Below are 17,208 nucleotides of genomic sequence, written 5' to 3' on the forward strand. Positions count from 1 at the left end.
CCCAAGGAGAGGGGGTTCCAATTCAAAACATGTTTGTTGTAACAGCTTAATCCTACTGGCATCTCCCATTCCGATCCTCACCCCAATATAAAGAGTTTTATAAAGCATTAGCTTTCCCCCATGAGAAAGTTACTATTTCTTTATTCATTTACTCTTCGGGCTGTGTTATCATTTATAGTGAGCCTGAACATAGTGCAGAGTCTTCTCTCCTTTCTTTCCTATGAGAACTGGGAATTGCGGACCTGGAGATGATTTACAAGGGAAGGGAAGATGACAAGACAGCTCTTTTGCCAGAGTTTCCTCTTCTGGTTCTAAGAAAAGCATGAACTCAGTTCCTTCACTTTGGTGGATTGAGGTTAGTGAGCAACATCACTGGCTCAAATTTGCAGAATGCCAGTTACTTTCATTGGTCTCCTTGTGCTAGGGAAAAATGGAACCTGTTATCTCACAATACAATGGTGACAAAGACAATACCACCCACATAATGCTCAGATTGAAATGTTGATGCTGTGAGCCAAATAAAACTGTGTGTGTGTGTGTGTGTGTGTGTGTGTGTGTGTGTGTGTTGATGTGCGTGCATATAATTCAAAGCTAAATAGAAACCTGAATACTGTGCTAGATCCTTCAGTTACAAAACCCTTGGTGAGCTCTCTCTTACAGTTTTGGGGTATGTGATAAACTGTTGAGTACCTCAATATTTACCGTACTCACAGGAAAGTACCATTTCAGATCCAGATCTTCCCATAAATTTACCAGCTCCAAATATTTAACCATATCATTATATGATAAAAGAAAAGAAAGAACCAAAAACAAAACAAAACAAAACAAAACAAAGGAAGGAAGGGCCAACGTGATAGGATGAATACATGTAGGACTGGTTTGTACGACTGATAAGCACATCAGGTGTGTCAAATCATGGTTGCCTCCCCTATGGACCATTTTGTTTTGGTCTCTTTATGGCTGCCAATCAAAGCCTTATTCCTAGACATAGACAAACATTGTTGGTCACCAGATGTTGTGGGTGGAATTGCATCCACCCAAAACGTAAGTCCTGACCCACAGTACCTGTGACTGTCACCTTATTTGGAAGTAGGATTTTACAGAGGTGATTAAGATGTAAGTTAAGACAAAGTCATCCTGGAGTAGGGTGGGTCCTTAATCCAATAGGACTGCTGTTTTCACTGGAGGAGAAGAACAGATACAGACACAGAGGGAAGACACATGTGAAGATGAAGGCAGAGGTAGAATGATGCTGCCACAAGCCAGGGATCACCTGGGACGCCCAGAAGCTAGAAGAGGCAAGAAAGCATCCTCCCATGGGGGCCCTGCCAGCACCTTGATTTTGGACTTCTAGCCTCCAGAACTGTGAAACAATACATTTCTGGTTTTTTCAGCCTTAGGAAAGCAACCCACCAGGGAATCATTAACCCCTGGTAATGCCAGCCCATCCTCTTCCGCACCTAGCACAGAGGAAATGTTCAAGTGTAGGATGTTCAAGAATGATAGACAGAATCATCTCAATACGTGAAGGACAACAGCAGGATAGAATCTTCCAGAAACTGGAAAGACTCTTGAGAATTTACTTAATCTAATTGCTCCTCCAAGATGGGACTTGGCTACAACTGAGAATCATAAAGTCACAGAATCTTAACCTGTTCAAAGACCTTAGAGATTTTTCTCTTCTTCTGAGATAACATGATACCTAGACGGTATGTCTTTAAAAGGTGCAGAATGGGGTCCTCTGTACACATTGTGCCCTCCCCCCATTCAATTCCATCTCCAGTTGTTGGGTTAAAATAGCTTCCACCTTTTGTCTTAAATTAGCTTTTGGTCTTCAGTAGTCCCAAATTAAAATGTAAATCAGTCTGGAAGACTTCCCAGCCTAAACTCTTGTCAGTTCCCAACTTGTACCTTTATCAGTGCGTTGTTCTGTCCCGCCATCACCTAGGAGAATGCTGAGGTCATACAGTGTCCTCCATAAGTATTTGCCAAGTTGAACTGAGAAGCCAAGATTAGCTGGAACTAAATGAAGGATTGAGTGAGGTGGATAAAGGAGAGAGATGGAGAAGAGGGAGAGAAGGAGAGCGCAAGACAGACTTGATTTCCGAGCTCTGTGTAGGAGAAAACCTGACAAGGGGCTGAAACGTAGGAGTGAAAGGTCAGCTCAGAGCTTTTTTTCTTTGCTCTTCCCAGTCTGCTAAGCATTTGTGGTGAGGAGGTGAGGCAGGGGGATTTCACCCTCTCTAATAACCTCCATCAGCTCTCACCCCCTCTCCAGCCATCCCCCTAAAATATCTAAGCTGAATAAAAATGATGGACTTGAAATGGAAATGTAGCTTCAAGCAAGCCCCAGCACAGATCCCATTGCCTGCCCCCACCTCCAAATTCCACTTAGATGCAGTACCTATGTCCTTCCGGAATAGAAATGCTGGCGCTGTCACTGCGAGTGAGGAACTCATTTTGAAACGTATGCCTGTGTGGGTAGCAGGGTATAGCTCAGTGGTAGAGCGCGTGCTTAGCGTACAGAAGGTCCTGAGTTCAGTCCCCAGTGCCTCCATTAAATAAATAAATAAACTTAATTACCTCCTCCCCCATCCCCCCCTCAAAAAAAAACTAAAAAAAAAAAAAAAAAAGAAAGAAAAAAGAAATGCCTGGGACAGATCCCAATATAAATCCATAGTCAATATCACAAATCCACCACTTGTCAATATCACAATTCCCCCTACTTGTCAATATCACGAATCCTTCCCCCTTGTTATACTATCCATAAAAGAGAACCCAACACATTTGAGAGAAGTCGGCCCCACTTGAAGATGAATAGAGAGTCTTTAGTCAGAAGTGCCAGGAGGAATACAAAAGAAAGTGTCAATTTTCTGAAGAAAGGAAAACTGGAGTTAATTCTCTGTATGCCTGTTGTTGGATCTTGATACCTAGACTCTACAAACTTTTGAAAAACGTTTGACACGGTCAGGAGCTGCTTGAGGCCTCCTGGATTTATTTCTTCATGAAAATGTGCAGGAGTAATTTAACTATAGCCCGCAACGGGAATCAAAGCATTACAATCGAATAAAAACAATTTTTATATTAGATTTTTTTTAAGTTGGGCTTATGAAGAAAAGTCTAAAATGTACTAGTAATCTACTCATGGTATTTTTTTTTATTAAAGTATAGTTGATTTACAATGTCGTGTTAGTTTCAGGTGTACAGCTAAGTGGTTCAGTTATATGTACATATATTCTTTTTCAGATTCTTTTCCATGATAGGTTATTACAATACTCATGGTATTTTGTTATGATGTCTTCAGTAAAGATCTCTTGTCTTTGCAATGCACATAAATTCCATCAACCACTAAACTACTTGATGGTATAAATAGGGTGGCCGACTCCTTCCCTGCAAGTTCCACTCAGCAGTTGGGTCCCAGGTCACCAAACCTACTCCGATTCCCTAGGGAGCCAATTCCAGCCAAGAGTGAGGACAAAACTTCCCCAGTTCCCCAGACCAAGGTGATTATTTAGATGGTACCTGAACCCTCAACCCCCACTGACCTTCTACCTCCAACACCTCCATTCCCTGCTTTACATTTCTCTGTCTCATCTGTTTTCATCAAGCATCCTTTCTTTCTTCCTCATCTATTTTTATTGACCACATCTCCCCACTGGAATACACATTCCCTGAGGCCAGGGATTTTTGTCTATTGTGTTTACTGCTGTGGCCCCTGCACCAACAACAGTGTCTGACACATGGTAAGTGCTCAATAAATATTGGTGGAAAGAGTGATTGATATAAACATTATGACTTCATGTATTTCATGGAATAGAATGTTCAAAGCATTCACCTGTTTATTGATAGGAAAGGCAGTTCATTTTTTTTTTTTTTTGACTAATTTTATTCTTTGGAAGCAAAGACCTCAGAATGAAAGATAGTGTCCAACATTCATGATGGGTACTTCATGATTTCTTTCCTTTCATCAGCTCAATTTTTATTTCTGAATATATTAACAAAGATATGCCTGATCAGTTTTGAATCATAAGATTTGTCCACCCAAGACCTTTTTGTTTTGCATAAATTTTGTCTTCCCCTGGTTTCTGTGCAGTAGCCGATGTTCCAATGGTAAAGATGGGGAGGAAGGGATTCTGTGATTCAAAGAACATAAGATTCAGCCAAAGGCTTCCGTGGAGAGTGAGGATCATAAGGAAAGGCTCTTAGGACTTTGGGTTTTCTGCCTTCTTTGCCCTCTAGCTTCTGTCCTGCAAATGTCAGATCACGCCTTTTGGTGTCTACGGCTCAGAGACTTCTGCTAGTGGGTGACTTGCAAAGGGTCTCATACAGAGACTTCCCCTTTTTTTGTTGGAAGTAAAAGTATTTATGGATGTGTTTAAACCCTGTAAGTTCTCCACAGGTTAGATTAAGGAGTTCATAGGTGAAGTTTATCTGTGTATAGTTAGTGGGAAAAGGCATGGGGAGGAAGAAGGAAAACATCTGTCACAGGGCAATAGGAAAAAAAAAATACACCACCGGTTACCAGAATCTTCAGAATTAAAAAAAAGGAAAAGAAGCATCTGTGAGCATCAACATCAATGATACAAGCATCACAAAGCCTCAAGTGAAGGAAATAAAATTTCCAAGGCTTTCCATGAGGTTTACAGATCATTTCATGTACAACTTGGGGCATCCACGTTGGCTCAAAGGAAAACCTAATGGTTGTTCTCCTACCTCACCAACTCAGAGGGTACAAAGAAAGCCAATCTCTCAGCCTGTTGACTCAAAGAGCAGTGGACCAGGAAAAAGGCAGTGACCATCCCTATTTTGCCTGACCCTGGATGTAGACGTGGTGATGTTTGTTTCCCTCAAGACTCAACACTGCTTGACCTCTTGCAACTCTGCATTGAGACAGGGGAAGTGGGCGGGGTCACGAGGCCCTGCCTACTTCATGGGTCCATGAAGCCCGCCTACTCAGACTCCACCCCCAGTGATTCAGATTTCATTGATCTTGAGTGGGGTCCAGGGATTGGAATTATTTTAAAGCTCCCTAAATATTTTTCCCATGCAGTTAGAATTAAGAACCATCATTCTCGCTCTGGGGAATCATTAAATTCAAAAGATTCTTACAGTTACAATTGACACCTGCATACAAACTTCTCTCTAATTCAATAACTCAAAACCCTGACTCTGAAACATTTTCAGCTTATCCAGGGTGAAATCATCATGACAACATTCTTTAGAAAAATTCTCAACCCATACATAAGTTAAAAACTGGAGTCATGAATCACCCTTTGATTCCCTTTTCAAAAAACAAAAATGGCATGAAAATGGCATATTTTCTCATATAGAAAATTGATATAATTTGAAGTGTTATTACTCATCGTCATTCACATTAGACTTGAAACAAAGCTAAACAAGAATATTGCTAAATGGAAATTTATTATCACATCAATAGAGTTCACAGTAACACTTAAAGAAAAAATCCAAACTCATGTCAAACATCTTTTCCCTCACCTCCTCCCTGAAGAATAATGAGTGTGAAAGCACTATTGTGGGAATTTTATCTGGGAGTAAACCTCCAGGGAAGGTCAAAGGAGAGCGCAGCCCACTCCTATGAGGCTTAGGAGAATCTTAGCATCCTCTAGTATCCCAGGGAACCAAGGTCTTCCTCAGAAGCGCATCTTTTTTTTTTTTTTTTTTTGGTTGTCAAATAACCCTTTATTAAATCTTTTTTTTTCTTTTTGTAGTTCTTAACTTGCTGGGCATTCCACCACACTACTGTTAATATCCTGTATGATGTCATGAGGGTGGTGGCCATCAACATTGCAGCCCACAGACTGAGCAGTCCCAGGGTCTCTTTAATGGTTCCAGAGAGTTCTCCAGCTAAAGATCGCTGCCGCATCTGTTGGGCAATGTTGACAATCTCATCAAAAGTGATGTTTCCACTGAGCTTAATGTTTTGCTGCTTCTTTCTGTCTCTTTGTGGTTCCTTGAGGGCTTTGATGATCAGGGCAGAGGCAGAAGGGATGGTTTCGATCTGGGCCTGTCTGTTCTGAATGGGCAGTTTCACTGTAATCCTCAGACCCTTCCAATCACCAGTTGCCTTGGTGATGTCATCACCAACCTTTTTTGGAGACAGACCCAGGAGACTGATCTTGAGGGTCAAGGCAGGTGTGGCACTGTCTTCCCCACTGGTGCACCTCACATGGACTACTTTTATCTCGCTGGGGTGAAACCTAGGCGGCATAGTGGAGGTGGAGGCAGCTGGTGTCGGATGAACCCGGATTTGGGACTACAGAAGAAAGTTGCACCTTGGCCTCCTCTGAGCCAAAAGCCAGAAATGCATCTTGAGAAGGGCACTCCATGCTGCCCTGGGTGATAAAGGCCATTGTGGTATTTGAAAGACAATAAAAGTCAAAGCCTTCTCCCATCCTCTTCTGCAGCCCTACATCCCTTGTTGAGACTCAGTTTCTTCCCAGATTTCCAGACACCTGCTCTCAGTGCCACTGTTGAAACCACTGAGTGTTCTATCAGGAGAGCTCTGCAGCCTTCCTATATTCAACTGGCTCTGCTTGGGTTAGATCTTCTGTGAGACCACCTGAGAGTCCTTCCTTGAGTGGCATTTCAGATCCAGGTAGAGTGACCAACCCTGGGTCCCAGATTACCCAGGACCGTCTAGGTTTCAGCACTGGAAATCTGGTATCCTAGGATGCTGTTGGTCACCTTAGATACAAGGCATCACTCAAGAGCTCTTCCAAAGCCTCCTGGACCTAAAAATGTACCTATGAAGAAAGTTGTGCTTGTTTATTTTTCCCTAGGATTTTGCCTAGCTGTGTGTTAAGCAGTTGCAGATATGTTTCTGGAAAAGCTCTGTAGCAGATCATGCTAGTGTGCTGGTCAGATCCCCTAGACGCTCTTTATGGATTCTACATATCCATCCCTTAGCATCCACGTGCTTTGCTCCTAACTACTCTCACCTGCAACTGTCCTCAGAGACCCACCCTCGGGCTCCTGGGTCCACTTTGCTGGACCTGATGGGAAGCTTATGTGGCTCCCCAACCCACCCCCCTACCCTGGGCAATGCATAAGCAATAACTAACTGGAACAGAAATATGGAAGCTCCCCCTTCCCTTGTCACAAAGGAAACAACTCTGAGATGCAATTTACACTCATGAGCTCCCTGTAGGATTAGGCTGAGGCTGGGGTATCGCCAGAACTCACACCCTTGGCTTCTTCGCCTTCCTTGTCTAGCTTGCCCCATTCCCCTACTGGTTTCTCCCAGGGGCACCTCCTTCATTAATAACACCTACTTGAATTCTCAGTCTCTGTTCTGGGGAACCTGACCAAAGAGAAGCTTGACTCAGGAAGGGCTTATATGATAAAGATAGCTTTGCTTAGATGTCTGCTGGGGAGAAAAGGATATCTCTGGCTTTACAAAGTCAAGGGAAGATAATAGATCATCTATCCAACAGTGATTCCTTCCTCATGTTGTCAATAGAGAATTTTCCTGAAAACACCAAGTGAACTTGGGTAATTTTTCCATTCTCCCATTACATTTACCAGTACTGTAGCAGTTCCTTCGTGGTGTTATACTATTGTTTTGGTTCTTCTCATGAGGTTTTCTTTTTAATTTTTAAAAACTTTTTAAAAATTAAAGTATAGTTGATTCACAATGTTGTATTAGTTTCTGGTGTACAGTATAGTGATTCAGTTATACATATATATTCTTTTTCAAATTCCTTTTCATTACAGGTTACTACAAGCCATTGAATAGAGTTTCCTGTGCTATTCTGTAGGACCTTGTTGTTTATCTGTTCTGTACATAGTAGTCTGTATCTGCCAGTTCCAAACTCCCAATTTATCCCTCCCTCCCTGGTTAACCATAAGTTTGTTTTCTATGTCTGTGAGTCTCTTTCTGTTTTGTTAATAAGTTCATTGTGTCATTTTTTTAGATTCCACATGTAAGTAATATCATAAGATATTTGTCTTTCTCTGACTTACTTCACTTAGTATGATAATCTCTAGGTCCATCCATATTGGGGCAAATGGTGTTATTTCATTCTTTTTTATGGCTGAGTAGTATTTCATTATATATATATATCTCACATTTTCTTTGTCCAGTCATCTGTCAATGAGCATTTAGGGTTGTTTCCATGTCTTGGCTATTGTAAATAGTGCTACTATGAACACTGGGGTGCATGTATCTTTTCGAATTAGAGTTTTCTCTAGTTATATGCCCAGGAGTGGGATTGCTGGTTCGTATGGCATGTTATACTAGTTTGTGTGCTCAGTCTGGTGATCTTAGCAGACCATAAGCCACTAAAAGGCAGAAACAAAGCATTTTCTTCCTCATCACAAGTCACATGAAAGGGTGACTTACAGCACAGAATTCAGACTTACATAACTGGTAGCAACACCACACAGAAGCATTGAGAATTTTTGCCCACTCTAGAAAATATCCATTTCACAGACTGTAAGTTGGAGTTTCAGCAATAAGAAACAGAAGACACACTCAAATGGAATTTTGAAGAAGGGAATATTTACAGAGGTGACAGCAGGGAAATGAGAACCAGCAATAGATGCTGAAGCACCCTGGATTTAGTAAGGATGAGAAGCTACTATTATCCTTAGGCCTGACTAGGAAAGCGGGGAAGAGAAATTGCGGGAACCCAGTGATATCTGTAGCTGTTGGAAAGAGCCACTAGGCAGGAGCCAAGGCTCCGGCAGAACTCAGCCACTGCCCATCTGCAACTTGGTAGGGTAGGAATCGGGAACAAATAAATACTCTGATCTCTCTCTCCTCCTGCTCTCAGATCTCTTCCTGGAGATTTCCGTTGGACAAACTCAACTGGAAGCCATATAATAAGGGAACCTGGGTGATGGAATCTGAAGGGGTTCAAAAAAAGGTGGAGGATGAAAATGGAAGGGCAAATGGGGAATAACCTGAACATTTAACAACTTTCCAGACTCCCCACTATACACAGCTCTTAACAGCATGTAAAAGCAAACTATGGACATTAGCTCCTGTTCTAGGTCTTTGCTCCAGAATATTCTCCATTTGCTATTTTCCACCCATTTCCATTTTTTCTTCTCTCTTTCTTAGGTTCCTGTCTCTGTATCTGCTTATAGCTTTGACATTCAGGACATACTTTGGATTCTTCCAGTTTCTTAGACCTTTAGCTTTCTAGCACATTCTTGGCTCTCTATTACAGATTCCCATTTCTGCATCTCTTGAAATCTCCAATGAGAAACTTTCCACTGTTGCTTCAGCCCTGCGGAACCCCACTGGGCATGGCCAGTTGCCTGACCAGTTGGAAATTCAGTGTTCAAGGAAAAGCAGCTTTTATAACCAACCATTCATAGACCAACATAAGATGGTGGCTTTGACGTGGGGCATGTGCATAAGAATTATGGGGATTCTAGCTTTGAGAGGGTCATTTATCAGAAATAACTCAGCCTGAAAGTTTTTTGTTTCTGCTAGACATTAGGTTGATGTATGAAACCCTTCCATGCAGGCAGAGAATGGGCATAATTCTTCCAAAGGGAAAATGAATGTGGAGCCATCCATTTAGGATTCCATTTTTGCATGTATCTCCCCATCAGCAAGTGTATAGAACCATCAGCGATGTAGACATTATGATGTGAATTCTCCACTCTGAGTACTGGCAGCTGGAAAACAAAAATTTCCTGCAGTTCACCTATCAGTTCTAACAAGAAAATGTGAGTAGGGCAACATGACTCAGCACGGGTAGAGACAGGAATTGGCCACGATGTTCAATCAGTAGAAAGAAGATGAAGATACACACAAAATCAGAATAGGGGCATTTGGAGGTGGGAGGGTATAGCTCAGTGGGAGAGCGCATGCTCAGCAGGCACGAGGTCCTGGATTCAATCCCCAGTACCCCATTTAAGTAAATAAACAAACAAACCAAATTATCCTCCACCCCCTTCCAAAAAACAACAACAACAAAAAAAAAAAAAAAAAAAAAAAGGAAAAGGACGTTTACTTTAGCCAGACCTGGTCAAGGGTTTTTGTGAGGAGCAATTGAAAGTCAACATCAGAACTTTCCTGTAATTAGCTGAGATATTTACACCTTTCCCTTCACAAACACACTGTTGGGAAAAGACCTTTTATATGTAGCGAGTTTTATCATTTGTGATCCAGACATGAAAAAAAAGGCTTACTTCAGCAGGAGGTCAGTGTCAGATTGCCGCCAATTGTCTAGAAATCACTTTTATTTTAACACATGACAGCGTAACACCATCTACCAACTTCACTAACCAAATGATTGTGCTCAGAAAGTGAACACTCTCTCAAGAAAACAGTCTATGGATTATTCTTTGCAACTTAAAGGCACCACCTGCTAAAGAGAGAATTCATACCCAACACACGTTACTGGAAAATTCACTCTGTGTCAGGCACTGGGGCTAAAGTCTGGATCATTGTCATAGAATTTTGCTGGGACGAATTAGAAAATCCGATCAGGAATCTTACACCTGACAATTAGAAGTTGTGTCAAGCTACTCTAAAGGCAGGATTAAGCTGATAGTCATGGGATGGATAGTAACATCCAACTTTTAATCACAATTTCAGAAGCTAAATGAAACAGGTATTGCATCTGGTTTCTTTAAGAGTTTCTCTTCGGCCAACAAATCATAAGGTCCACATTACAAAGCGGTACATGATAATCACAGGGTTAGAAAGGCAAATGATCTATTGCTTCCCTCAACACGGCTGTGGTAGGCAGAATAACCACCCCCACAAAGATGTCCACATTCCAATCCCCAGAACCTGTGGATGTGCTGTATTTCACATGGCAAATGGGACTTCGCAGATGCAACTAAATTAAGGATCTCGAGATGGGGAGATGAGCCTGGATCATCCAGACGAGCTCAATGTAATCTCAAGGGCTCCTATAAGAGGGAAGCAGACTTTTGACCTTCAGAATTGTAAAAGGATAAATTTGTATTTTTCTAAGCCACTAAGTTTGAAACCAAGACAATGGCTGACTGAGGAATGTCCCTTGGAAATGACAGTGAACTCACCTTTGTAGAAATCAGGATGGGTGGAGACTACCTAAAGGAAGCACCGAGGCACAAGTGTTGTTGGAGGATAGGTTCTTGCATCTCACAGGAAAGAATTCAAGAGCAAGGCACAGTAAAGTGAAAGCAAGTTTATTTAGAGAGATACACACTCCATAGACCATCTCAGAAGGCAAGAGAGAGAGCCACCATGAGGTGTGGAGTTGTTAGGTCTTACGGGCTCAGTAATTTCATATGCTAATGAGTAGGAGGATTACTTTGGGGAAGGGGCGGGGATTTCCAGGAATTGGGCCCCGCCCACTTTTTGACCTTTTATGGTCAGCCTAGGAACTGTCATGGCGCCTGTGGGTGTGCCATGGATCTCAAGATCTACCGGAAGTCAAATCTTCTGCCATCTTGGTTGTAACCAGTTTGTCCTGTCCTCAACTGCTGTGTCATTCCTTCAGTGGTTGTGCCCTGCCCCCTTCCCTCCTGTCTCCCAAGTGTCTCTCATTCAGTATGGCAATTGTGAAAAATGGTCACTAATTCTTCATCAGATCTCCCCTCTGTACCCGACCCTTGAATCTGGCTTCCCTTCAAGACTGCTTCAACCCATACAGTGTGGAAATGCTGACATATGACATTTGAGGCCAGGTCACAGAAAAACCATGCCCTTTCCAGTGAGAAATGTTCTTTTTCACTCTGTGGAACTATCATTTGATAAATGTTCTCATCGTTTAGGGCAAATACCAGCAAGAGTAAACACATTTCATCAAAGAAAAGAAATTAAGCTGCACTGAGTTTAAAATTCCAGTTCAAACAAATTATGGGCAATTTTCCTCTGCTGTGTTTTGTTTTGAAAGACATTGTACCAGTCTTTGGGCTCATTTTCTCACCAGGTTTGGACATATTTCTTCTTTCACCCCGTGTTTTGCCATTCTTATGTAACAAGAATTATTTTAAGTGCCACTCTTCATGGGTTACATCGGGTGGCGGTGAGGGAAAAATAGTTTCTACTCTCCAATCTGGAACATAAGACTAAGGGCTAGCTCCAGCAACAATGACTTTTATTATTATTATTATTATTATTATTATTAATTATTATTCCCATATGTTCTTATCTCCAGCCTTTACCATGATTCTTCTTAGACCTCCCTCTTCTACCTTTTCAGCTTTCAAATATTTATAAAATTAAAGATTCATCTTCTAATGACACTTAAGATTGCTCTTCTCCATTCATCTTTCTCCTTCCTTTCTAGCTTAGAGAAGCCATCATTTTCCTGGGGACAGTTGGCCCTATCGACAGGCAACTCCAAAATTATTTCTGATAAAATGTTTGTTCAACTTTGCTTAATTAAAGAGAGGACCTTTCCTTGGAGCTTCCATGAGTATAATGAATTTTTTGTGAAGATGTAATAGGTGGTGGCTCTCAATCAATGCATAAAATCACTTGAAACCTCATATGTAGAATTCTAGTTGAGGTTAAAAACCCCTCAAATGTGATTTTTATAGGTAGATTACATGGCTGACCAGGAAAAGTATATGATTTAGACAGACATTTGGGGGGAAATGTTCTATTTTGATATCATTTCAAATTTAAGGATCTCTTGTACACCCTTCACCCTGATTCATTACTAGTTTACATTTTGCCCCCTTTGCTTTATCATCTTCTCTCTGTGTGTGTGCATGTGTGTGTGTAATTTTTTTTTCTGAACCATTTTAGAGTAAGTTGATGACATCATGTCCCCTAAATCTTAAATTCTTCAGAGTGTATTTCCAAAAAGGACATTCTCTTACATGACTATGATATGATGGTCAATGAGTTAGACAGACTTTTAATATCTGTTTCCTCTTTAAAGTCTAAGTGTCTTTCAAAGGAAATCTCAGAACATTTTGCTATAATCAGGTCAAACCTATAGGTGCTGCGTGCTTTTTTATAATGGTAGCTCCTGAGGGTGGAAAAGTCCTCTCTCCACTACTATAGATGTGCAGATTTTGTCCAAAGTTCCTTTTGTCCCAGTAAGTCCTGGGTTGGAGGGGAGGGGATGGGAGGGGAGAAGGCTTCTGAATTCAAGGCTAAAAGGAAGCCAGAACTTTAACTCATGAATCCAATGTGTGCATGCTTCCCCATATTCTGGTCTGATTAGCTTTGCTAAGTCTTTCTAGATTTTTCTGACAGTCTGATCTCAAATGGTCATAAACTGGACTTAGATCTTTGCTGTATCTACACAAAAATTAAGAGAAGGTCACTTTTATTTAGTGATGCAACTTGCACTTTAAGTTAATCTCTATAAGACTGATTTTTTCTGGACTTTGAAAAGTCCACTTCATGCTACATCAGGCTTGTCCAAGTTTATGAGAAGCACATCTTACTATCACCTTCTGAGAAAACATTGCCTCATTTCTAATTTTCTACCGAGTTCCTACTTTCAGCTCAACTCCCTAGTATGATTATTTCACTTACTTCTATATTTATCTGGATGTATAAAATTCATTTTAATATCATTTATCTATTCTTTAGCTTCACTTGAGTAACTTAACCATCAAAATTAATAGACGCAACTGTTTATAGTGCCCATGTTTTGGGCTGTTTGACAAGTTAATAAACTTGATTTCCCCAAATGCCACAATTTAAAAATCATTATTTTAAATGTCAAACTATAGTTTAAAAATGTTCAATAAGATATGTTATTACTGAATAAATTTCATTCTACTTTGTACAAGGATGATGCAAATTGTGTGATTAGTTGAAGGCATTTGATAGCAAAATACAATTGGGAACATGAAGTAGGTAGGAAATCCCTGGGTTGGAGCAGCTATTTCATTAGTGAAACTGTTGAAATTCATAACATACAAAATTGAGAGGGACTATAATCATCCATAGACTTAGATTTATTCCTAGGTTATGTAATGGCATCTGAAGCTATTGTGGTGACGTTGTTTTTTGATTTCGTTTTCCAATTGTCTATTGTAAGTATAGAGCAATACAATTTATTTTTGTGTATCAACCTTGTTATTTTTGTATATTAAGCATACAATCTTGCTAAACTCACTTATTCTACTTTTTTTTTTTTTTTGGTAAAATCCTTAGTGTTTTCTAGGTAAACAATCATCACATCCATAAATAATGACAGTTTTCTTTTTTCTTTCCAATCTTTATGCCTTTCTTTTTTTTTTTTTCTTCCCTAATTTCCTTGGCTAGGAATCTTTAAACAATGCTAAATCAAAGTAATGAGAGCCAGTATCTTTCCCCTGTTTCTGATCTTAGGAGGAAAGTGTTTAGTATTCCACCATTAAGTGTGAGCTGAGCTGTAGATATTTCATAGATGTTCTTTATCAGGTTGCAGAAGCCTCCTTCTATTCTTAGTTTGTATAGAAAACCCTCCATCTAACACAAAGCTAAGCAATCAGCCAAAAGTAAAAGTCAAGACTGCCTTGGAAAAAATTCAGAATATGTGAGGTTTCTATATCCTTACCTTTTACCTTTGAGTCTCACACAAACCCTTCCAATCCTCTGAACTTGTTCTAGTACCCTCAACTCTGGAGCAAACAGCATCTCTTAAGCAGAAGGTTAATTCCCAGTCCTAAATGTGCCTCCAGGCAACAAGGTCCTACACCTTCCGTTAAAAACCCAGAAAGACACCAAAACCACCTAAGACCAAAAGCCCTTCCAGTTCTTACAATCTCTTTAATTTTCCTACCAAAGTCCCACCCTCAATCTAGTGAAGGAAAGCAAAATCAAAAAAAGCAAAAAGACAAATGAACATAAATACAAAACAGAAACAGACTCATAGACATAGAATACAAACTTGTGGTTGCCAGAGGGGAGGGGAGTGGGAAGGGACAGACTGGGAGTTCGAAATTTGTAGATACTGACAGGTATATATAGAATAGATAAACGAGATTATACTGCATAGCACAGGGAAATATATACAAGATTTTGTGGTAGCTCACGGTGAAAAAGAATGTGACAATGAATATATGTATGTTCATGTATAACCGAAAAATTGTGCTCTACACTGGAAATTGACACAACTTTGTAAAATGACTATAACTCAATAAAATAAATTTTTTTTTAAAAAGCAAAAAGAGAGAAGTCTCTCAGCTTTTCTGCTTCCAGATGCCTCTCTAGATAAGGGTCTTTTAAGTGAACAGGAAGGGCACTGTATAGGTCTAGGAATAGGTGGTGAGGACACAGGTGGTGGTGGTGAAAAGAGCCTGGCTCAGCAGTAAGGAGACCTGGGTTCTGTTTCGTACTCGGTTCCTTTCTAGCCACTTGACCTTGGAGAAGACTCCCTGGCGACCTCCTTGGCCTCAGTGTCTTCACCTATAAAATGCATGCATTGAACTAAAACATGAACTCCAAGTGCCCTCTGATATTCTGGACCACTTGATTCGAGATTAGGACAACTGAACATACAGAAAGACTGATGGTTACAAAATGACGAATCTACTAGATAACAAATGCAAATACTCCGTGCAACTGTTTACTAGATAACTGGAGCCACATTCACCGCAAGGTTATCAACCTAGGTTGTGACCTTAGATATTGATTACTCTGTTCCACATTTATCTCCTCAGCTGGATCACAGCTTCCCAGCCAGTAAGAAATTTACAAGGTAAGGCTTACAAAGTAAGTAAGAAATTTACACAAGAAACAGAAAATGTTCCCCTGCAGCTTTGACGGGGAAGAAATGGGTAGAAAAAATCTCAAGTTATAACACTGCCCCAGAAGGAGTGAAGAAGCAGGGGAGGCGACACTGGCAGCTGGAATGTCCCACCCCTTTTAATGGGGGAAAAAGTAATGACAACTCACCTACATTAATGAGAGTGCTTAATTTAGAAGAATTCCCTGGAGATCCAACATGTCCCAAGACTACAGATTAAAATTAGTTGGGGACTTGGGGACCAGAGTATTATGGTTAACAGGCGTAAGTCAACAGTTTCAAGTTCCGTCATTGCTCTATTGAAGCAGACATGGTCTTGGCTTTCTTGAGACAGTGCACATTTTATGTAATAAAGGCCATTTGTAAATGCATAACTATGGTGATTTTAAAACATGGCTACAAACTCTTTGACAACTTCCATTGACAGGTGGGGATCTATATCCCCTTCTTTTGAATCTTAGCAGGCTTCTGGCTGCTTGAACCAGTAAAGTCTAGTAAAAGTGGTGCTATGTGACTTCCAAGGCGAGCTCAAAATAAGGTGATGCAGCGTAGAACATTCTCTCTTGGAGCCCTGAGCCACCATGTGTGATGGCAGACTATTTTGAGACACCAGGCTGTAAAGAAGCCCAAGTCACGTGAGAGGACCATGAATAGGTGCTCCAGTAATCATTTCTAGTCTTTGAGTCATCTCAGACCCAATGCCAGATATGTGAGTGAAAAAACTTCTAGATGATTCCAGTACTTAGCCATTCAAGCCACTTCCAGCCATCTGAATCTTCGCAGCCAAGGCCTCAGACATTTTGGAAAAGCGATAAGCCACACGTGCTGTCCCCTGCTTGAATTCTTGACATACAGAATTTGAGAGCATAATAAAATGATTGTTGCTTTCTGCTACCAAGTTTGGGTGATTTGTTACACAGCAAGAGATAACCAGAATAATAACCAACAAATGCCATTTAATCATTGTACCAGATACTTTTTATATTCAAAAACTAAAAAACAAAATCTTTGCTCAGAGAAGGTCTCCTAATTTTTCACTTGGGAAGTAGGCTCACTGTTATCCATCATCCATCATGAGATCCATCCCCCCAAATGAAAAGCTATTGGAGGATTCAATGAGTATATTGATGTGTGAGTCAGTTGATATTTACTTAGCACTCACTTAATACAGAAATCAGAGTAAGTTTAAAAACAATACAGAATACAAGACACATTCTGTCTTTTAGGAATTTGCATCTGAAGTGGATGGCTGGGTCAAAATACAGGACAAAGGCAAATTTGCTTACAGAAGGGCACATTAACCTAGCTCTGTGCAGTAGGGCATAGTAGTTATAAGAACAGATCAAGGATCCCAACCACCTGGGATCTGGCTCCTCAGATTCGAATTCAGATTCAGAACCCACTCCCTTCCAGCTGTGTGACCTCAAGCAAGGTACTTAACCCCTCTGGGCCTCAATTTCCTCTTCTGTAAAATGGGGTGATCAGTAGTACCTTCTCATAGGGTGTTCAATGAGATTGCACATAGAAAGCATTAGAA

At 40.7% G+C, this 17,208-nt stretch overlaps 1 protein-coding gene across 1 annotated transcript; it reads right to left on the reverse strand.

Annotated features, from left to right (window-relative positions):
- Positions 1 to 5,664: 5,664 nt before the first annotated feature.
- Positions 5,665 to 6,244, reverse strand: LOC102516934 (60S ribosomal protein L12-like). The gene is given in 2 exon segments (XM_032475214.1): positions 5,665 to 5,833; positions 5,836 to 6,244. Coding segments are annotated over 2 exon segments (495 nt in total). The 5' UTR covers positions 6,230 to 6,244; the 3' UTR covers positions 5,665 to 5,732.
- Positions 6,245 to 17,208: the final 10,964 nt, after the last annotated feature.

The sequence above is a fragment of the Camelus ferus genome, chromosome X, assembly GCF_009834535.1.
Source record: "Camelus ferus isolate YT-003-E chromosome X, BCGSAC_Cfer_1.0, whole genome shotgun sequence".
Classification (NCBI taxonomy): domain Eukaryota; kingdom Metazoa; phylum Chordata; class Mammalia; order Artiodactyla; family Camelidae; genus Camelus; species Camelus ferus.